This window comes from Melanerpes formicivorus, unplaced genomic scaffold (genome assembly GCF_026170545.1).
Source record: "Melanerpes formicivorus ecotype bairdi unplaced genomic scaffold, bMelFor1.0.p_v2 SCAF_7, whole genome shotgun sequence".
Taxonomy (NCBI): domain Eukaryota; kingdom Metazoa; phylum Chordata; class Aves; order Piciformes; family Picidae; genus Melanerpes; species Melanerpes formicivorus.
The window spans coordinates 7,292,933-7,316,365 of record NW_027142359.1 but is presented as its reverse complement, the minus strand read 5'-3'; the positions used below and the strand labels follow the sequence as shown (position 1 = coordinate 7,316,365).

The 23,433-nt window shown below is 49.2% G+C and overlaps 1 protein-coding gene across 1 annotated transcript; it reads right to left on the bottom strand.

Annotated features, from left to right (window-relative positions):
• Positions 1-1,696: 1,696 nt before the first annotated feature.
• Positions 1,697-15,359, bottom strand: IL12RB2 (interleukin 12 receptor subunit beta 2). The gene is made up of 11 exons (XM_068140875.1): positions 15,302-15,359; positions 13,990-14,316; positions 12,763-12,877; positions 12,198-12,370; positions 11,564-11,703; positions 9,835-9,979; positions 6,687-6,779; positions 5,633-5,720; positions 4,534-4,633; positions 3,232-3,716; positions 1,697-3,156 (listed from the first exon to the last, which is right to left on the bottom strand). Exons 1-11 carry the CDS (start codon positions 15,357-15,359, stop codon positions 3,120-3,122), a joined length of 1,761 nt encoding a protein of 586 aa, XP_067996976.1. The 3' UTR covers positions 1,697-3,119.
• Positions 15,360-23,433: the final 8,074 nt, after the last annotated feature.

Below are 23,433 nucleotides of genomic sequence, written 5' to 3'. Positions count from 1 at the left end.
AGCAACTGGTGGTTGTCCAAGGTGGAACAGGAGAGTGTGGTATTTGCTCTGAGCAGGCTGTTGCATGGAGGAGTTGCATGTTCCCACCCAGGGATAGTTAAATACAAAATCCAGGAGAGGTGGTGGAGTCACCATCCTTGGAGGTGTTCAGGAAACATCTACACATTGCTCTTTGGCACATGGTTTAATGGCCACAGTGGTGTTGGGTCAATGGTTGGGCTCAATGATCTCAGAGGTCTTTTCCATCCTTAATGATTCTTTGAAAGAGATCCCAAAAGGTAGCATTTCTTCTGGGAAAGGCCACCCACTGCTGCTGCCTAACCCACAGCTCAGAGGAACCACAGGGACTACTTCAGAACATGGGCTTAGGACATTGTCCTTACTTCCAGATTCAACATCAAGTCCACAAATGAGTTTTTTGGTGGGGTCACAAATTTCCTTGCAGGTGAAGGTGTGCTTGCCATAGGCACGGACGAGAAATGTGGTGCTTGATGAACGACCATAAGTGAGACTTAATTGAGAGTTGTTAACGAAGATCGCTGTCCTGCACTGCTGAGGGTATGGCAGAGGGCTCAGCTGGCAGGAGAGGGTGATGCTGGTTTCAGGCTGGACCTGAGTAGCTGTGTTGGAGGTCATAAACCTTCCTCCCCCTATCCAAAATGTCTGCTTGCTCTTCCAGTTGCCACAGCTTCAATTCCAGATGACCTCTGGGCCAGGCAATGAGTCATGTGGATTCCTACTACTAGCTGGGCATGATCAGAAGCCTTCCCTTCTGTAGAATCATTTGGGTTCCTGCTAGCTGGACATGGTCAGAAAGCTTGATGGCATCATCTATGCTTCCCAAGACAGCTTGTACTCCAAACCTGTGTATCTGCTGTTCTGGTAGGTGTAAATTTGCCTCTTTTGAGTCCCTTTGTGTCAAGAACTCAAATTGTGAACGTGTCCTCTTGGATTTTGGTGGGTGTTCACTAAAATAAAGGTTTATTGTTTGTGCTCTTCCAACAAATCTCATGGGGAAAAAACCCAAATCAACAGATGGAGATGGAACCACTTAGATTAGTAGCATCTCATCTAAGTTCTGCCCCAAGAGGGCCAGTGGTTATGGTGCCCACATGTTTCCAAGACTTTGCCTTGGGAAGATGTTTCCTGAGGAGCTTCCTGACAATTTATGAGCTTCCAGAGAAGTTATGAAGGCTCCAAGCACTGGAAGTGTTCAGAACCACATTGGATGGGGCCTTGGGCAGCCTGGTCTAGTTGGAGGTGTCCCTGCCCATGGCAGGGGGGTTGGAACTGGATGATCTTTAAGGTCCCATCCAACCCAACCCATTCTGTGATTCTATTCTAAGGTTTTCTGCTGTGAACATGGTGAGCTCACACCAAGCATTTGGGCAGTAAGGGTGAGGATTCTTGTCCTCCAGACACTGGTGAGTTACCTAGTGGAATGAAAACCCTTTGCTGTAGCTATGATAAGAGGAGAAACTTTGGTGTGAGGGTGCTAGAGCCCAGGAGCAGGCTGCCCAGAGAGGTTGTGAAATATCTTTGTCTGGAAAGCTTCCAAACCCAGCTGGGGCAAGCTGCTGTGGGTGCCCCCTGCTTTATCAGGGGGCTTGGACTGGGTGATCTCTAGAGCTCCCTTCCAACCCCACCATGATTCTATGACTCAAGCCAAAGGTGGTGAGAAAGCCATGGCCTGGAGGTAGCATCCTCATGATGCAAGGAGACCTTTGTGGTGCTGCTGAGAGCCATTTCCTCACCAAGCTGGATGCCCAGCTGTTCATGGAGGTGCTCTTGATGATGGTGGTGTCACAACATGGTTTCATCACCAGCTTATGCCTGCTGCTCAGCAGCAGTTCTGGGGAGGAGGAGGAGGATGCTCCAGGTAAGTTCAGATCTGAACAACTTCATTTCTAGGAGCAACATCTTTTTTTAAGAGCAGTTTTGAGGATATTTCTACCTGCAAGAAGAATAAACTGTAGAACTTGAGCTTGACTTAGAGGAACCAAGAAGCAAAGTCCAGGTTTCCAGCACTTTATGTATGGATGTATGTATCTACACATGGTGTAAACAAAGTCATTACAGGCACAACTCATCCTTCATGCCTGTCATTAGAGTACTTTGATAAATGCTTTGGATCCTTCTCACCAGTCCAGCTGACATCTGCATGGAGGCACTGCCTGTTGCTTTGGTTTCTGGTGAGGATTCCTCCTTCCCTGAACTCAACCCTGAAGGTGGGCTGGACACAGCCCTGTCCTTTGGTACCCTAATGGGCTGGAGCACTGGTGTGACTGGGAACACCATGACTTTGTGGCATGCTGGGGCTGCAGGGAGGATTACAACCTGTGGAGGTGGGTGTCACTGGACAGCCGGAGGAGTTGGGCTGGGATGTTGAGTTCTGAGCATGGAACCATTATGGTTGGAAAAGAGCTCTAAGAATATCAAGTCCAACCTTCTACCCAACACCTGCATGGCACGACTCCTTGCTCTTGGGTAAGCAGTGGTGGAAAATGATGGTTGGCACTGCTCTGATTCCTGCAATGGACCAAGCCAGGCTGAGCCACTCATGGTCAGACAGTGGGACAGGGACTTGAGGTAGCTTAGGCTTCATGAAGGCATCACAAAACCACAGCCTGGTTTGGGTTGGAGGAGACCTTTGAAGGTCAGTCAGTAGGGACAGCTGCAACTAGAGCAGGTTGCTCAGAACTCTGAACAACCTGACCTGGAATGGTTCCAGGGATGGGACATCTCCCACCTCTCTGGGAAACCTGGGATAGGGTCTCACCACCCTCAGTGTCAACCATTTCTACATTCTCTCCATTCTTTTAGTTCAAACCATCACCCCTCATCCTGTCACAACAGGCCCTGCTCAAAAGTCTGTCCCCAGCTTTCTGATCAGCCCCTTTAAGTATTGAAAGGCCACCAGAAGATCTCCTTGGAGTCTTCTCTTCTGCAGGCTGAACAACCCCAATTACATCTCCAGAATTCAGGTCATGCAGGATTGACAATTCCAGTTTTCTCTCTTGGATTCTCCCTGAGCCTGCTGGCTGGGTAAGGAGCTGCTGTGCTGCAGTGAGGTGTGACTTGCTTGCTGGAAGGGTTTGTGAGTTGAGTTTTTGATGACTTCAAGGTGCCACTGGACAAGTTCCTGGACTGGTTATGCTGAAACACACCAAAACACTTCAGTAGAGTGCAAAAAGGCAGACTAGTCTTCAATCAACCTCACCTCCTTCTTACCTTCTTAAAGAGCTGCAGTTAATTTTCACCTGGTCCAAGGTAAGGTTCCCTCCACAGGATGGTGTCAAAGAAGCTGTTGGGAAGATGGAGAGCGGCTCACATTCATGTTCAGGGAGCTCTTCAGGAGTGCATAGGCCCAGTGGTAGGTAGGTGGTGGCCATGTCAGTGATGGGGTTGGTGATATACTCAGAAACAGTCTGTGCTGGCTCCATCACCTCCACCACCATCCTCTTGTAGAGGTGAGGAAGCTGCTGCTCATCTACCTCCCCATCTGGTACGCCAGGGATAGCCAGGTGCTCGGGTTCTTCCTGCCCTGAGCCACTCTCTGCTGGCCAGTCACCATTGCCCCTCCTGCCAGTGCTGCCAAAGAGGAGCTTGTCCTGGAGGTTTATCTTCAGGAAGGTTTCCTCCACTTGGGTTGTTTCAGGTTCTTCAAAGCTGCTGATGTCAGGCAGGAAGAGGCTGGAGGGAAACATCAGCTCAGCCTGTGGAGGGGGACAACATGGCAGTGATAATTTAGTTGATACCCTGCAATCTCACATCCCAAAAAGGCAAAAATCCTGTCTCCAGCAGCTAATCAGGGATCATTGTGGTTCAAAAGACCTCCAAGATCATCTGGTCCAACTATTACCCCAGCACTGCCAGGTCACCACTAAACCATAGCCCTCAGCACCACACCCCCACAACTTTGAAACTCCTCCAGAGATGGGAACTCCACCACTGCCCTGGGCAGCCTGGGACAGGCCTTGACAACCCTTTTGGAGGAAGAAATTGCTCCTGGTGTCCAACCTAAACCTCCTCTGGTACAACTTGAGGGTGAAAATTTAACATCTCTGCATTCTCTCTGCCTTGAGAGGCGAAGACTTCAGGAAGACCTTCTGGCAGCCTTATAGTGCTTCAAGGGGCCAAGAAGAAGGAGATTCAGACTGGAGAGAAGGCAGAAATGTTTGACACTGAGGGTGGTGAGAGCCTGTCCCAGGTTGCCCAGAGAAGGTGGTAGCTGCTCCATCCCTGGAGGTGAGGTCAGGTTGTCTGGGGCTCTGAGCAACCTGCTGCTCTAGTTGCAGATGTCCCTGCTAACTGCAGGGGGGGTGGACTGGATGACCTTTAAAGGTCCATTCCCAACCAAGCCCTGACACACCCTACAGTCTGTCACCTCAGAAGAACAAGGTTTATCCACTCTTGAAGATCTCTGGATTTGCCCCATTAGGACATCACTGATTGCATGGCTCCAATGACTTTCTCAATGAAAATGTTTGGATTAAAAGGGGGAGGGGGGAAGGAGGGGAAGTTGCACTTTACCTTCATAGCTGTGTGGTTCTTCACCCACGTAGCGTTAGCTGGATCTGGAATGGCTTTGCTCTGCCACTGGGGCACCAGCATAAAGAGGAGCTGGTGTAATCTGCAGGTGGAGTAAACTCTGTGAGAAATGTGAACCATAGCATCATGGAATGGCTTGAGTTGGAAGGGAGCTTCAAGATCATCCAACTCCAACCCTGCTACTATGGGCAGGGACACCTTCCACTAGCCCAGGCTGCTCAAAACCTCATCCAGCATGACCTTGAACACCTCCAGGGAGGGAGCATCCATGATCTCCCTGGGCAACCTGTTCCAGTGTCTCACCACCCTCAGTGTCAAGAATTTCTTCCTAATGTCCAGTCTAAACCTCCCCTTTTCCACCTCAAATCCATTCCCTCTCATCCTGTCACCACAAGCCCTCATAAAAGTCCATGTCCTCCTACTGTTGAAGGCACCAGACCTGGATGCAATATCCCAGGTGGGGTATCACCAGAGCAGAAGGGCAGAATTGCCTCCCTGGATCTGCTGGTCAGCCTTCTTTTGATGTGATATTGATACCTGAAGCACAACCTGGGGCAGCACACAGAAGCTTGATGCAATCATGAATCTGCCTTAGCAGCAACCTGCTGGCACCTTGGCTGGGTGTCAGGAGCAGGTCAGAGCTGGTCAAGCAACTCCTGGGCAGGAGTAGATGTTTCTCAGCACCATCCTCCTGCCAGATATTTGCCTGCAATGACTGACCACAGCACTGTGGAAAAATCTTGGTGGGTGTGACCACGAGTCTCACTCCTGGAAAACCAGGCTAGGGACAAGCTTGTGTTGCTCTAAAGAGTTTAATCCAAGGGTTGATCTTCTCTCCCAGGTTAATAGCCAAGGGTTGGAGCCCTTTAATTGTGTCTTGGTGAAAAGAGACATTCAGAAATAGGTTAAAATTAATGACAGGAATTAGATAAAGCTGGACTTTATGTCCAGTGTATGTCCTCCTCACTGTTTGTGTACTCTGGAACCTTCACTCACAGCAACACTGCCCTGCAATGATGTGACCATCCCTTCCAACAACAATTCCATGGTTCATTGGAGCATAACAGATGGATCTACTCACACTTTCCTCACTGGAGGCACAGAACAAACACAGGCTAAGAGGATGAAGAAGCTGCAGGTGAGCACAAGAGCCAACCAGTCCCCAGCACCTGAAACATGGAACACTCCTCATTCATCTTCATTAAATCAAATCATCCAAGTAAATATGTTGCTCCAAGCTGGAGATCAGTTGTGGCCTGGCTAGTGCTTGGCTACCAACATAGCAACTGCTTTGGGGTTTAAAATCAGGAATCTGGATTGGCTGTTGGGGACAACAGGACTTTGGAACTAAAGACATTTTTTAGTGTCTTCTGAGATATGTAGTCTGTGACCCAAAACACCCCATTAGAATCATGGAATGTGGTTTGGCTTCAAATTTGGTTTGGTTTTGGTTAGGAAAAGACCTTGAAGATCATCATCTCCAACCATTAACCCAGCACTGCCAGGTCACCACCAAACCATGGCCCTCAGCACCACATCTACACAGCTTTGAAACCCCTCCAGGGATGGGGACTTTCCCACTGCCTTGGGCAGCCTGGGATAAGTCTTGACAACCCTTTTGAGGAAGAAATTGTTCCTCATGTCCAACCTAATCCTCCCCTGATGCAACTTGAGGCAATTTCCTTTGTCCTGTCACTTGTTTGATGGGAGAAGAGACCAACCCCCACCTCTCTCCAGCCTTCTTCTGGGGAGTAGTAGAGAGCCAGAAGGTCTCCCCTTAGCCTCCTCCAGACTGAACCATCCCAGTTCCCTCAGATACTTCTCACCAGACCTGTTCTCCAGGCCCTTCATCAGTTTTGTTGTGCTTCTCTGGACCTGTTCCAGCACCTCAATGCCCTTCTCAGAGTGAAGGGCCCAAAAATTAACCTAGTACTGAAGGTGTGTCCTCACCAGTGCTGAGATAGACTCAAGAATTAAAGATCCAGAGATCTTCAGTAATTCAAGAGGGATAGGGAAATCATTTCTGGTCTGTGGCAATGGAAGGACAAGGGTTAGGGTCTCTCCTTGCTCCCACCCTGGCAGAGGTTCATTTCTTTCCAAGCAGAGGAGCTCGCCGTTGCCTGAGGGACCCTCACCAGCAGCTGTTGATGCTGTCACCCACAGGACATAGTTGCCAGGCTGCAGGTCAGGGATGTCCACTGAGTGCTGGCCGCTCATGTTGGAAATGGCTGGAAGGAAAAGCAGGTGAAACAAATGAAGCACTCAGACCCTTGATGTATTGAATACACCACCCCAAATAACACTAAAGCAAACTTGTGAACAATGGTCAGTATCAGAAACACATAAGGAAAGCTTGAAGGGTTTTGAAAGCCATGGAGATGTGGTGCTGAGGGCCATGGTTCAGTGGTGACCTCACTGTGCTAGGTTATGGATTGGATTTGATGATCCAATGGTCACAGCTTGGTCAGAGTTGGACTTCATGATCTTTAAGATCTTTTCCAACAAAAAAGAACCTACGGTGATTTCATAACTATGAATTTGCAAATCTGTGCGTAGAACTTCAAAGAAGGGCAATGTGGTGGTTTAAGCTTAACTGGGAGTTAAGAGCTCAGATGGGGGCAAGGCTGAGAATCTCTCCCCCACTCGCCCTCCTCCCTCTCAACAGAGAGGAGGAGAAAAAAAAAAAGGAAGGAGCAAATTCACTAAATAATAATTTGGAGTTGGCTTGGAAGTAGAGAGGTAAAGAGTTTTCTGTAAACAATAGATATATAACAATAACAGGTAAGGTTAACTAGGGCAAGGAACAAGGATGGATGGGAGTGGGACAAAGAAGAATAATACACAGTATCACTAAGGTTGGAAGAGACCTCAAAGATCATAGAGTCCAACCTGTCACCACAGACCTCATGACTAGACCATGGCACCAAGTGCCACGTCCAATCCCCTCTTGAACACCTCCAGGGACGGCAAAACCAGTCTCCCTCTGAAGAGGCGTGGAGGTGGCAGGGAGAAGGATCAGGCCTGACCACGTGGCAGAGGAGCAGGAAAGCAGCCACAGTGGCTCTCATCCAGGAGAGGCAGGAGCCAAAAGCAGACCTAAGAGCTGCAATGCCCTGCTTTTTATACCCTAGATGGGCAGGGAGGGGGGAGCGGAACAGACTCAGGGGGAGTCTCGCAATGCCCTCCCCCCTTTGTTTTCAGAATGGGCGTTAACTCACGACAGGCAACCATGATGTGGTCACAGCATAGTCAGAGTAGGACTCACATGTCCTAAAGATCTTTTCCAACCTAAGCATTTTGAAGATGTAATTCTAAATCTGATGTGACAAAAGCTCATCAAGCTTGGTTCTTCAAGGCCTATAACCCAATAAAATCTATCAAATTCAAACCTTAATTGGTGCTAATAACCTAGGCAGCTGTTGCACAAACCCAGCTAGAAGAGGGCTTCCTGCTGGTTCCTCTGTTCACAGACAGAAGAAACCCTCAGTGGCAATAGTTTTAGGAGTTATTAGTCTTCTATGAACTGTAAAGAGTGACTGGAATGGGAAAAAGAAGCTGAAGCAAGAGAACAAAGAGCAGCAGAGCAGAGTGGCTGTGACTGAAGGAGGAAGGGCAGAGCTCAGAGCAGGACAAAGTGAATCAATCACAGAATGGTAGGGATTGGGAAGAAGCTCTGGAGACTGAGTCCAACCCTGCTGCCAAGGCAGGTTCACCTAGAGAAGGTTGCAGAGGAAAGCACTGAGGCAGGTTTTGAATGACTCCAGAGATAGAGTTGAAAAAAAAAAATCCCACCCCAGAAAAAACTCTCTCTGTTGAGCAGTGGTTAATTAAAGCAAGTTTGGAGCAGGTCAGGCTTAGAGGAACAGGAGAAAAATTATGTCATTGAGAAGGTACAGTTGTGAGTGCTACCTGAAGGGAGGTTGGAGCTAAGTGGGGTTAGGTATCTTTTCCCAAGGAACAAAGGACAGGACAAGAGGAAAGAGCCTCGAGGGATGTTTAGGTTGGACATAAGGAACAGTTTTTTTCCCCTTGAGGGATGTCTTTTCCAACTTAAATGAATCTGTGATGATTTTATTCTTGTTTAGGATTATTTTATAACTCTGAGTTTGCAAACTCATGTAGAACTTCAGCACCTTCGAAGAAGGGCAATCATGATGTGCTCAGAACATCTCACCTGCAGCCTCTCCTTGATGTCCCTTAGCCTGGGGACATAAAATGCTCCTTAATTTTCTCAAAAGCTTCTCATTTTACAGGATAGCAGGTTGGTGATCACAGATGCTGCAGCAAGCCAAGCTGCGTGGGGAAGGCTGAGCATACCATAGAGAGGAAGGTGGGGGAAGGAAGGAGCAGTTCACACCTTCCGCATCAATCAATGCTCCTTACAGCAATTGCTGCTGTCAGTAGTGGTGGGGAGGATGAGTAAGAGTGGAACCAGCCTGAGGAGCTGATAGTAATTCACAAAAGAGAGCAACGGAAGCCAAGGAGGAGATGAAAGGAGGGGATGCCAAAGCAGCCAACACATCTCAGTTGAAACACAAACTTCTGAGAAGCTTTCTTCTTGTAGAAGAACCAAAAGTTCTGCAGCTTGGGAGTTTATGCAGCTGAGGGTGAAGACAGGCAGGTATGGGAGTGTATGGCCAGCCCAAGGCAGAGCTGGCAGAAACTAGCAGAAGTGGCCTCGGGTTGGTGCTATATGTCCCATGGCATCTGGTGTGGCCCACTCGAGGGCAGTAGTGCTCTTTACTCACCTAATTCTTGGTGGCATCTCTCCTGGACAGCTGGTAAGGTTCACAGAATGCCAGCCTGGGATTGGTTGGAAGGATCTTTAAAGGTCCATCCAGCCCAATCCCCCTGCAGTCAGCAGGGACAGCTGCAACTACAACAGGTTGCTCAGAGCCCCAACCAACCTGATTTGGAATGGTTCCGGGGATGGGGCTTCTACCACCTCTCTGAGCAACCTGGGCTAGGCTGTCACCCTCAGTGTCAAACATCTCTCCCTTCTCTCCAGTCTGAATCTCCTTCTTTTAGTTCAAACCATCACCCCTTGTCCTGTCACAACAAGCACCACTCAAGTCAGTCCCCAGCTTTCTGATCTGCCAGTTGAGGCACTGAAAGGCCACTAGAAGGTCTCACTGGAGCCCTTTCTTCTCCAGGCTGAACAACTCCAGCTCTCAGCTTAGTCTCACAGCAGAGGGCCTCCAGCCCTCCCATCATTGTTGTGACCTCCTCTGGCCCTGCTCCTACAGGTCTGTCTCTCTACTGTGCTCAGGACTCTTGTGTTACCTGCTTCTGGAGGCCAGGCTTGGTACGTGTGCCAGTTGCTCCACAGTCCTCGCTCAGGGTGAATTTTACAGCTGAGCTGAAACTCGTAGGCTGTGTGAGGCTCCAGCCCACACAGACTCCAGTTCCCATTGTCCAAGCTCTCAACCTTCAATGGAGATAAAGGACATGAGACATTAAACTCACAAAGAAAGAAAGATTGAAGGTAGTGAGAGGCTTAGTTACCAATGCCTTAGCTACCAACCCCCTGTGGCAGTACAGGTGAGGCGTGACCTGCTGGAAAGCAGCTCCGTGGAGAAGGACCTAGGAATGCTGGTGGACGAGTTCACCACGAGCAAGCATTGTGCCCTCATGACCAAGAAGACCAATAGTCTCCTAGAGAACATGAGGAGAGTGTGGCCAGAGGGTCAAGTAAGGTGATGGTCTTCCCCCTAGGGAGGCACATCTGCACTATTGGGTCCAGTTCTGAGTTCCCCTGTTTAAGAGAGGCAGGGAACTACTGGAGAGAATCCAGGGGAAGTTGCAAAGATGCTGAGTGGCCTGGAACATCTCTGTGAGGAAGAAAGGCTGAGAGACCTGGAGCTGTGAGCCTGCAGAAGAGCAGCCTGAGAGGGGATCTGATCAATGCTCAGCAAGAGCTAAAGGACCTGTGGGAAACAAGAGGATGGGGCTAGACTCTTGTCAGTGGTGGCCAGTGACAGGACAAGGGGCAATGGGCACAAACTGGAACCCAGGAGCTTCCACCTGACCAGGAAAAACTTTTGTTGTGAGGGTGCTGGAGCCCTGGAACAGGCTGCCCAGAGAGGTTGTGGAGTCTCCGTGTCAGGAGACCTTCCAAACCCAGCTGGGCATTGTGATCCTGGTCAAGCTGCTGTGGGTGTCCCTGCTTAAGCAGTGGGGTTGTACTGGATGATCTCCAGATGTCCCTTCCAACTCCCATCATGCTGGCACTGTGTGAAAACGTGTCTTTAAAAATCAGTGCAGAAACCTCTGAGCTGAGGCAACTTTAATAACTCAAAGAACGATCCATTGAATTATCCATCTTTGTGGTTCTTCGCCTCAAAATCTCTGAGTTATGTGAAATTAAGAAGTTTGTTTCTTACATTTTTCACTCAGCTTCAAGCAATTAATTTCTTTTAGTGTTGAAAAGCAAAGATTTTGAGGTGACACTGGGCAAGGCCAAACTGTTTGGAAGTTGCCTGCCTGTAGCTCTGAGGTCTGATGGGAAGGTCTGACCATAGAATCACAGAATAGTCTGGGTTGGAAGGGGCCTCCAGAGGTCATCCAGTCCAACCCCCTCTGCAGTAAGCATCTAGACCATCTTCCAATGAATCATAGTCACAGTATTATTTCAGCTGGGAGAGAACTCTAAAGATCACTAAGTCCAACCACCAACACAACACTACCACAGCCGCTACACCATGTCCGCCAGTGCCTTGTCTACACGTTTCTTGAGCACCACCAGAGATGGTGACTCCACCACCTCCCTGGGCAACCTATTCCAGTGCCTCAGTGTTGGGTCAAACATAAGCTCTTATTCCTCAGTGCATCACACAGACATTGCCATCAGGAGATCTCTTCATGCTTGGTTGTGTTTGTTTGTTTGTTTTGTTGTCAGTTTTGGGGTTTTGTTTTACAGGATCAGCCTTTTACCTTCATCCATGGATCATTTTTTACCATCCAGTTAACTTCCAAGGCTCATAATTCCCTTTACTCTTCCAAAGAGGATTACCATGCTCCAGGAGTGCTTGCTAAGTGGTCGGTATCTCAGCCTGCAGTGCCTCTCTTGGGTTTCATTGGACCAAACGAAGGTGCAGCCAGCCTCTGAAGAATTCTCAAATTGCACCCAAAAGTTGGGAGGGTGTGGTTTCACTAGCAGCAAGAACAGGAAGAGGTAAGTGGTGCTCAGAGACCTGGTACAGCTTGGAATCTAAGTGGGGGTTATCTGAGAGTGGCATTTACTGGCGTAGACTGGATGGATGCTTTTTCTGAGAGGTTTGACCAAGAAAGTGCTTCAGCTCTGGTGTCCTCAGCACAAGAAGGACATGAACCTGCTGGAGCAGGGCCAGAGGAGGTCAATAAAAATTGATCTGAGGGCCAGAGCACCTCTGCTCTGAGGCCAGGCTGAGAGAATTGAGGTTGTTCAGCCTGAAGAAGAGAAGGCTCCAGGGAGACCTTCTGGTGGCTTTTTGGTACTTAAAGGGCTCTGAGCAACCTGCTCTAGCTGGGGATATCCCTGCTGACTGCAGGGGGATTGGACCAGATGACCTTTAAAGGTTCCTGCCCACCGCAACCACACTGTGATTTTGTGTCTTCACATCTCTAAAGGGTTGGGACCGACTGGAAGGCAGAAGTCTTGCATTTACCGATGTCTATTGGCATGAAGACAAGGGGCTGTGAATAAGCACTTCCTAGCTCATTGGAGGCGACAACCACAACCTTGTACCTCGAGTCAAAACTCAACTTGCTGAGAGTCAGAGAGCCAACCTCCTGATTCACACCTTCTGAAAAACAGAAGACATCTGTCCCGTTTGATAGCCTGCAACAGAAGGCAAAGGCTTGGTTAATGCTCTTCTTGGTGCGCTAAGCAAGCTGAACATCAGGGTATGGCTCACAGAGGTCCATCATGGAAAAGCAGCTCTAAGGTTCTAAGTACTGGAGCACCTCTATCCCTACATTAATTACTGTACAGAAGAGGTCTACCATGAAGAAGATGATCTAAAGTATGGTTATAGGAATGGAACACCTCCATCCCTACATTACTTACTGTATAGAGGAGGTCTACCATGGAAAAGATGATCTAAGGTATGGTTACAGATATGGAGCACCTCCATCCCTATATTAGTTACTGTATAGAGGATGTCCACCACAGAAAAGATGATCTAAGATATGATTACCAGTATGGGGCACCTCCATCCCCACATTACTTACTGTACCACGTAGGTTGTGCTGATGTAGGTGAGCCTCCCTTTATCCCAGGTGCAGGTGGGGTGGCCATTTGTCCCATCCTGGATACAAGACACATTCTGTGGCTCATCTGGAGGATCTTAAGCAGATACTCTGATCAGTTTTTTCCTTAAGGGTGTTGATAGGAGACATTTTAAGAAATACTTATTGTTTTGATTGTTTGGGGTTTTTTAAAGACAAAATGTTCAGAATCATGGAATGGTGAGGGTTGAAAGGGACCTCTGGAGATCATACAATCATAGAATGGCTTGGGTTGGAAGGGACCTTGAAGATCATCTAGTTCCACCCCCTGCCATGGGACTAGCCCAGGTTGCCCGAGGCTTCATCCAACCTGGTCTTGAACACCTCCAGGGAGGGGACATTCACAACCTCCCTGGGTAACCTGAGATCATCCAGCCCAGCCCCACTGCTAAAGGTCACCCACAGCAGCTTGCCCAGGATCACAATGTCCATGTGGGTTTAAAATGTCCCCAGAGGAAGAGATTCCTGAGCCTCTAATCCCTGTAGGCTGTTGAGCCCTCTGACACAGAATCATAGAATGGGTTGGGATGGAAAATTGCTTAGAGATCATCTCACCCAACCCCAACCTGAGAGAAACCCTAGTGGCTTTCCAAGACTGCCAGATGAACACAGCTCTGCAGGCTGGCCACCATGAGGTGTGCTTGAAGCAATCAACCATTACTCATTTAAAACACAGACCTCCGTAACTGAAACAGCAGATGATGGCTGCAGCAGCAGCAGCTCATCAGGCTAGAAGAAAATATGGAATACCCTTAGAAAGGTTCCTTGCACATCCCCTGTGTCCTGGAGCAACTGGTGGTTGTCCAAGGTGGAACAGGAGAGTGTGGTATTTGCTCTGAGCAGGCTGTTGCATGGAGGAGTTGCATGTTCCCACCCAGGGATAGTTAAATACAAAATCCAGGAGAGGTGGTGGAGTCACCATCCTTGGAGGTGTTCAGGAAACATCTACACATTGCTCTTTGGCACATGGTTTAATGGCCACAGTGGTACTGGGTCAATGGTTGGGCTCAATGATCTCAGAGGTCTTTTCCATCCTTAATGATTCTTTGAAAGAGATCCCAAAAGGTAGCATTTCTTCTGGGAAAGGCCACCCACTGCTGCTGCCTAACCCACAGCTCAGAGGAACCACAGGGACTACTTCAGAACATGGGCTTAGGACATCCTCCTTACTTCCAGATTCAACATCAAGTCCACAAATGAGTTTTTTGGTGGGGTCACAAATTTCCTTGCAGGTGAAGGTGTGCTTGCCATAGGCACGGACGAGAAATGTGGTGCTTGATGAACGACCATAAGTGAGACTTAATTGAGAGTTGTTAACGAAGATCGCTGTCCTGCACTGCTGAGGGTATGGCAGAGGGCTCAGCTGGCAGGAGAGGGTGATGCTGGTTCCAGGCTGGACCTGAGTAGCTGTGTTGGAGGTCATATTCCCTTTGTCACAGATTTCTGTGGTGCTGAGGGGATGTTGGTTGGAGGACAGGGTCCCTTTGCTGCAGGGTTCTGCAACAAACATGGATATATCACTTCTCTGGTCCAACACCCTGTGCTCAAGGAAAATGCTTCCCAAATTTATCTTGCAAGAATTCCTGATCTGTGTGGTAACTTCATGGCATACTGGTGTGCCCAGTCATCCCCAGTTTGACTAACTGAGGTCAGAAACCATGGGCGAGCTGCCAGGCATCATATGGAACAACCCAACCCCAGACAATATCCAGCAGAACTGCTTTTTTCCTAGAATCCCAGCATGGTGGGGGTTTGGAGTGATCTCTGGAGATCATCCACCAGTACAACCCCCCTCCTGAAGCAGGGGCACCCACAGCAGCTTGCCCAGGATCAAAATGCCCATCTGGGCTTGGAATCTCTGCATAGAAGGAGACACCACAACCTCTCTGGGCAGCCTGTTCCAGGCCTCCAGCACCCTCACAATGAACAAGTTTTAAATCCTGTTCAGATGGAACCTCCTGGGTTCCAGTTTGTGCCCATTGCCCCTTGTCCTGTCACTGGCCACCACTGACAAGAGTCTGGACTCTTCATCTTGCCCCCCACAGGTGCTTTAGTTCTTGCTTAGCACTGAGCTGATCCCCTCTCAGGCTGCTCTTCTGCAGGCTCAACAGCCCCAGGTCTCTCAGCCTTTCTTCCTTACAGAGATGCTCCAGGCCCCTCAGCATCTTTGCAGCTTCCACTGGACTCTCTCCAGTAGTTCCCTGTCTCTCTTGAACTAGAGAGCCCGGAACTGGATCCAGGACTCTAGATATGGCCTCCCTATGGCAGAGTAGGTGGGGGAAAAGAACCTCCCTGGACCTGCTGGACACGCTCTTCTCCATGCACCCCAGGAGACCTTTTGCCTTCTTGGCCATGAGGGCACATTGGTGGCTGATAGGGAACTTCTTGTCCACCAGCATTCCCAGATCCTTCTCTACAGAGCTACTTTACTCTCGCCACACCTCGTCAGCATCAGTTGCTCTCCACCACATTCAGCTCTTACCTGCTTTGAGGTTCACCAACAACCCAAATGCTGTGAGCAGAGTCCACACCAGTAGCATTTTGCTCCCTAGAGAGAGAAAGATCTTTTACCAGCTCCTCAAAAGTGGGGCAACCATTCACATATATTTTTAGTTTAGAACCTCAGAAAGTCCAAACTGCTGATTTCATGAAGCTTTTCTGATTCACATCCTTTGCTCATGTTGGGAATTTGGGACTCTGGACACCCTATGTGAAGGAGCAGCTGATTTTTTAGGTGGTTCTCCTCTGAGATAGGTGTAGGAGCTGGAGGAATGACAGACTCATGGGTGCTTCAAAGCAGGACAACTCTGGGCTTTAGAAGAAATATCTTCTCCCTTCCCTCCCTAAGACCCTCAGAAGCAAAATTCTTGTGAAGGACAAGACAACCCCTCAGGACAGAGGAAATGGCCTCAAATTGTCCCAGTGGAGGTTTAGGTTGGATATTTAGGAACAATTTCTTTCCTGCAAGAGTAGTCAGGCATTGGAACAGGCTGCCCAGGGAGGTGGTGGAGTCACCATCCCTGGAGGTATTCAAGAAATGAGTGGATATGGCACTGTGGGACATGATTTAGTGGCTGCGGTAGTGTTGGCTTGATGGTTGGACTCAATGATCTTAGAGTTTTTTCCCAACCTTAGTGATTCTATGATTCAGTCCCCCTCATGCTATTGCTCCCAAAGATACTGTTTTCATACCCTCCTCCAGTGCATCCCACACTCTCCTGAAGTCCCATCTGAATGGAGCATCCTCATTTATGGACCTCCTGAGGAGCTTCACATGCCCTTCAGCCTGTCTGGGCTCATATGTTGTGCAGATGACTCCAAACCTAAGTGAAATGATCTCAGCCCAGATGTCTAACATGGTCTGGAGATTCTCAGACTTGAGTATTACACAAACTTTTGAATAAGACTGTGTGAAGCAGCAATCTTCTGACAGCTTTCCAAGAAGAACCCTCCCACACAGCCTCTTTAGACTATTGAACTCCACCCTGATGGACAGATGCCTCCATGAGGGCACTGTTAACCACTCAAACAAATGAAACAGGTTTTGAAATGTTTTAAAACTCCACAAGATGGCTCAGAAACTCTGTCCAGATGCAAATTTGGATGTTCAGACTCACTAGATGGAACCCACACCCCATTCATGGAAGGTGATGAACACAAGTTACTCAAGGTCAGCCTAGACTAAGGTCAATTTGTTCACAAACTGTTTAGCAGCCACAATTTAGTGACTGTTTCCCTTTTTGTCCTTCCCCTGCAGGTCTACAGCAGAAGTGAGAATGTCTCAGGTATTCCAGAAGTGACCACACCAGGAAGTACTTTCCATAACTTCTGACTCATCACAGAGGTACAGCTATGAAGGGCTGTGATGAAGTGAAAATTTGCATCCTGACTTTTCTTCACAGATTCGTAGCATGGTCAAAGAATCCCAGTATGGTGGGGATTGGAAGGGACCTCTGGAGATCATCCAGTCCAAGCCCCCTGCTAAAGCAGAAGCACCCACAGCAGCTTGCCCAGCATCACAATGGCCAGCTGGGTTTGGAAGCTCTCCAGAGAAGAAGATTCCACAACTTCTCTGGGCAGCCTGCTCCTCCTGTTCAGGTGCAACCTCCTGGGTTCCAGTCTGTTCCAGTCTGTTGCTGGGCACCACTGAGAAAGTCTGCCCCCCCACCTTGTCATCCCCCCCAGGTCCTTTAGCTCATGCTGACCACTGATCAGATCCCCTCTCAGGCTGCTCTTCTCCAGGCTCAACAGCCCCAGGTCTCTCAGCCTTTCCTTCTCACAGAGATGCTCCAAGCCTCGCAGCATCTTTGTAACCTCCCCTGGACTCTCTCCAGTAGTTCCCTGTCTCTCTTCACCTGGGGAGCCCAGTGCTAGACCCAGAATTCCAGATGTGTCCTCCTTAGGGCAGAGTAGAGGGGAAGGAGAACCTCCCTTGATCCTCTGGCCACACTCTTCCTCATGTCCTCTAGGACACCATTGGCCTTCTTGGCCATAAGGGCACACTCCTGGCTCATGGGGAACTTGTTCACTAGCACTGCTAGGTCCTTCTCTGCAGAGCTGCTTTCCAGCAGGTCACTCCTCACCTGTACTGCTGCAGGTCCAAGTGCAGGACCCTATGTTAGCCCTTGTTGAACTTCACGAGGTTCTCCTAACTCTTTGTTTGATTGACCTGCAGATGCTGTTCAGACAGACAGGTCCAGCTGTGCTGCAGAGCCTCAGCTTTGCACAGCACTGCTCGAGGTGGTGCCTGCCACAGGGGATTTGTAACTGAGGATGAGCAATCACAGCACCAAGGCTCTTCAAGTAAATGCTGTTGCCTTCCAATAAACTGAAATTGTCCCATCACTGTGTAAACATCCTTCAGCGAGATGTTTGCTGACAGCAAAACTGCACCCAAGCCACTTGAGTCAGCAGAGAAAGTCTCACTTCAAACCATAGAGTCATAGAATGGTTTGGAGTGGAAAGGACCTTAAAGATCATCTAGTTCCAACCCCCTTGCCATGGGCAGGGACACCTTCCACTGGACCAGGTTACTCAAGACCCCAACCAACCTGGCCTTGAACACCTCCATGGAGGAACCACCCACAACCTCCCTGGGCAACTAAAGCATTTTAATCAGTTGTTAATTTAGGTGTGAGTCAATTTGTGCAGCATCATAGGAGAGTAGCACAACGTGTAAGCTGTCAGCAGAGTAAAATGTGAGGATGGAAGGAGCAAAGCCTTCAGATTAAAGCAAAAATGTGTGTGTGGCAGGGAAATTAAGGAGAAGACAGCTTCCACCTCCCACATCAGTGAGGGAAAATGGTATCACTGTGCATAAGTTAAAGACAATAAAGGACCTTGTCTTGGTACGTACAAAGTGGAGGAAGTTATGAAGGTGTTCACAGAGCATGAGATCGTGTCTGTGCACACTTATCTCACAGAATACCAGCAGGGGGGGAGGTGGGAAGTGACCTCTGCTAAAGCAAGGGCACCTACAGCAGCTTGCCCAGTGTCACAATGCCCAGCTGGGTTTGGAATGTCTCCAGAGGAGATTCCACAACCTCTCTGGGCAGCCAGCTCCAGCATCCTCACAGTAGAGAAGTATCTCCTTGTGGGAAAATCTCCATGAAATCTGAACTGAAAGCAGAAGGGCTGCAGAATGGAGGTTTTTATCACTTCTGGATTCACTGTAGTGCCATCATTAGCTCCAGTTCTGAAATGAAACCACTTGTGGAGTGCTAAAACTCCATAGATTGCTTTTAACCAACCTTTTATGCCTCCTGTCCCCACTTCAGAGAATCATAGAAATTTTTGGGTTGTGAAAGATCCCTAAGATCATCAAGTCCAACCATCAAGCTAAGACCACCATGACCATTAAACCATGTCCCAAAATGATATGCCCACATACAGTTCTTGAACACCTTCAGGGATGGTGACTCCACCACCTCCCCGGGTAACCTATGCCAATGTCTGACCAAAGGTAACAGCCTAAAAAAGCTCCACGCAAATCTGCTGCTCTGAGGGTCTCACAAGGAACCTGTGAGAACAGCCAACCCAGTACTGGTGGGAAGAGGAATGTTTCTCACATCTCACCAAGAAGAAAATGCTGTGCCCAAACCAAGCTCTTGCTTGCACCATGCTCACAACACTTTCTGTGCTTTTAGGGAACCTTTTTACCACCACTAGGACCAGTGAGGATGGTTGTACCCTGTGCTCTGGCAATGGAGAACTACCACATTGATGCCATCTCACCTGAGGTCAGTGACTCTTCACCAGCGCTACCAAGCACGAGGTATTTAATAAGATTTCATGAAGTGAAGGAAAGGGTGACCTGATGTCTAGAGGAGGGACCTTCAGTCCTGAGGTCCGACAGACAGCTCCTTCCCAGCACGTAGCCAGCATCTCGGGGCAGGCAATAAGCATCCCAGAGCAGCAAGCATCTCAGGGTAGGAAGTACACAGAGGAATAAAGCATCCCAAGGCAGGAGTATCCCAGGATGGGGACAGTCACAAGGCAGGCAGCATCCCAAGGCAGGATCACCCAGAGCAAGGACAATTCCAAGGCAGGGAGCATGCCCCGGGGCAAGATCATGCCAGAGCACGAGCATCCCGAGACAGCCTCCAGGACTGGCTTCTCAGCACCTAACTCTTCCCGTTTCAGGGGGGTTTCCTGGGGAATACCATCCCCAACCCAAGGGTACTCACCCCGGAGCTCCCGCAGCCGCCGGGCAGGGTCCCGCAGCCTCTCAGTTCTGCACGGCCCCCGCCCCGGGGCCTCCCCATGGCAGCTGAAAGGGGCTGGCTGACAGCCGCCCCCCGGCCCCTCCCTCCTCCAAACCCTGCCCAGCCCCGGGGTTACAGGCTGGGAAAGGGGAGTGCACAGGAAATTTTAACGGCAGCAAGAGCCCGAGGTGTGAAAAGTGGAGATTACCAGCAAAAGAGTGAGAAACTCCAGCGCGGGTGGCTGCCAGAGGCTGCTGGGGCTGGGATGGGGCCATGTAGAAGGAAATAAATCCTGCACTGCCTTGCTGGGAGAAAGGGGCTTGTCCTGAGATCCATCCCTTCCTGGGATCCATCCAGTCCTGAGATGCATCTTCTCTTGAGGTGCATCCAGTCCTGAGATCCATCTTGTCCTGAGATGGATATCCAGTCCTGAGACAGATAGCCAGTCCTGAGACAGATCCACTATGGTTTTTTGTCTTCTCTCTTTCATGTATTTCATAGAATCCCAGACTGGTTTTAGGTTGGAAGGGACCTTTAAAGGTCATCTACTGCAACCCCCCTGCAGCCAGTAGGGACGTCTTCAGCTATATCAGGTTGCTCAGAGCCCCAAACAACCTGACCTGGAATGGTTCCAGGGATGGGGCCTCTATCACTTTTCTGGCCAGCCTTGGCCAAAGTTTTCTGGAGGGAGCTGACAGAGTCCATGAAACCTCATTTGTGAGCTCCATGAGGCTGTACCCTGCAGACCTCCGAGTATCAGTTTCTTTTTAAGCACAGAACTTCTCACCCTCTGGCCTCTTTTAGCTCACACCACATTTGCACTTCTCACAGCATTGCTTCCAGCAAGGGTTTGATCTACACCCTGCAACACTAGGGGCTGTAGAAGTTCAAAACAGAGTTTGTAGAAGTTCAGGCTAGGGTTTGTAGACTTGCAAAACAGGATTTGTTGAAGTTCAGACCTGGGTTGTAGACATTTAAACCAGGGTTTGTAGAAGTCCCTACCTGGGTTTATAGACATTTAAAGCAGTGCACCATTAAAAGGTGGACTCTTACCCCATGTTTCATATTGAGGACTTGTTCATTGCTGTCCCTCCCTGCATGCATTTTCTTTTCTCTTTGGAAAATGCCTGGCAGCAACCACGATGTCCTCATCTGGCTGTAGCAGACCTTGAGTAGGATTTTACTCACTGATGGTGCAGTTAAGGGAAGATGCTCACTGAGTGACCCAAGTGAGTGGAGTTTTGTGTCCTGTTGACAGGAAGTCAAGCTGCAAACCACCCAGCCATTACCTTCCACAAAATTCTGCTGCTTTCTTTTTCCTCTGCTTATTTTTTAGGCACCAAAGTCTTGGGTTTTGTTTGGTTCTTTCTTCATTGCCTTGTGTTGAGTACCAAGCTACAGGAGAAAGCAGGTTGTAACCATGAATCATGCAGAGAACAGTGTGTTCCCTGCAGTCAGCTGTCTCGCCAGAACTACTTCTGTCCTGGTTGACTTGTAGCAGAAGAGCCAAAGCACAAGGTCCCTGCTGCGAGCAGAGCTGCTGGGAATGCGAGGCCATGGTGCCAGCCTCTCTGTCGCTCCAGGAAGGGGATGATGTCAAGGAAAGTATGGAGTCATCAGCTCTCTGAGAGGAGGGGGTGTCTGCCATTCTGAAAATGAAACAGGAAAGCACTAGCAGCAGGTGGCAAAAGATCATGTGATGTCTGGTGGTGAGGGTGACCGGCTGCTGAGGAGCACTTGTGGGAATGCAGAGAGGGCTGCAGTGGATTAGGACAGAGAAAGAGGCTGTCAGTGGTGGTAGTGTGGTCCCATACACCTCAGGAGAAGTTGTGCTGGTTGACCTGTCAGCTCCACCAAAAGCAGCCGTGCTGTTCCAGCGGCATGGCTTTCAGCAGCTCAGTGAATCAGGTGGTTCAGGTGGGAAGGGACCATCAAAGGTCATCAAGTCCAACCCCCCTGCAGTCAGCAGGGACAGCTGCAACTGGAGCAGGTTGCTTGGAACCTCAACCAACCTGAGCTACAATGGTTTCAGGGATGTGGCATCTACCACCTCTCTGGGAAACCTGGGACAGAGTCTCACCACCTTCAGTGTCCACCATATCTCCCTTCTCTCCAGTCTGAATCTCCCTTTTTTTATTCAAACCATCCCCCCTTGTCCTGTCACAGCAGGCTTTGCTCAAAAGCCTGTTCCCAGCTTTCTTCTTGGCCCCTCCAACCCCTGAAAGGCCACCAGAAGGTCTCACTGGAGCCTTTTCTTCTCCATGCTGAACAACTCCATCTCTCTCAGCTTGGCCTCACAGCAGAGGGCTTCCAGCCCTCCCATCATTGCTGTGGCCTCCTCTGGCCCCACTCCAACAGGTCCCTGTCTCTGCTGTGCTGATGACTCCAGAGCTGGCCCCAGCACTGCAGATGAGTTCTCATTTTCAAGAGAATCACATTTCAAACTGGTGATGCGAGAAGGCTGGAGCCCAGGCAGAAGACAGGACAGTGTAAGTTAAAAATATCCTGGAGGAAGCAGAATTCAGACTCGAAAGTGATATCAGCAGACATAGCCCTTCTACTCTCTGGTTTGGTCAGGTTGTAGGTCTGAAAATAACCTTGAGAAAGAATTGTGAAGGAATGGTGATGAGTCACCAACATGGAGATGCTGGGAGTGACAGAGTACTGGGTGTTAATTCTAGGTTAATTGAAAACCCAGGCAAGAGAAGTATGAGTGTCTCCAGCCTCCTGCTGTGGTTGTCCTTGGTGGTCATTCAATCAGGAGCAGTGTTTGTTGAGTGTATTTCCTCAGTAATGTTCTCTGCAGCTCTTAGTTCTACCACATTGTCTAGTCCATCTTAGGAAGAGCTCTTGTGGTGGCATTTCTACCTTTGCTCTCAAGGTATGCCATGATTTTTTTTTGTCTTCAGTTTGTACTCAACTTTATGGTTGGACTTGATGATCTTGAGGTCTTTTCCAACCATGTGATTCTATTTTCTTGTGTCAGCAAGGACAAAAGGTTATTAACCCTCCTACTTGAAGACCTCAAAAGTTCATAGACTGCTTTCAGACCAGCACCTCCTACCCTGTAGACTCCTTCCAGCCTGCTTCTTCCTTCATTTTTCTGAAGATCTGCTGGCTTCTGGCTGGTTTTGGTAATGAGATTCCAGAAGACAATAGAGATTCTAGATATGATTGTGCCAGGGACCACATGGGTGAGGTTGCACAGCAGCACTCCACTAAATGAGAGGCCCTGGGCCACACTATCAGTACTGTGCTGATCTTACTGTGGTCAGCTTTTGTTGTCAGCTCTGGGTTTTGTGATGCTGCCAATCCTCCCCCACTTGCCACTCTCTCACAGTTGAGAAGGTCTCAGGTGCTACAGTGTTGATTGCAACAGTTGATAACCAGGGCAGGAGTGATGAGCCTTCTCAATAGCAGAGCTACCAGGGATAACTGAGGACAGGCAATTAGCATAGTATTATTAACCGGTTTTGGTTGGAAGGGACCTTTAAAGGTCATCTAGTCCTACCCCTCTGTGGTCAGCAGGGACATCTCCAGCTAGATCATGTTGCTCAGAGCGCCATCAAGCCCAGACTTGCCTGTCTGCAGACTTATGAAGCAGCCAGAATCAGCAATGCCAACAGATGACAACCCCTCTGTGGTGACCAATCCAACATACAGCACCAACGCAAAGGCCATGGTGACACTTGAGAAGGTGACATTAGCTCAGTGTTGAATATTGGACCATCAAACCCCAATCAGATGTTGTTATTTGGAATGATGATCAGTCCTTTGATCCAATTTGCTGCAGGACTGTGACCCCTCTCAGCGCCATGGAAGACATGGGATCACTAGACATGGTTGAGGTGTCAGCATGACTTCTGAGGCTGCTGAAAGTCACATCATGGCCCAAGCAAACACAGCTCTG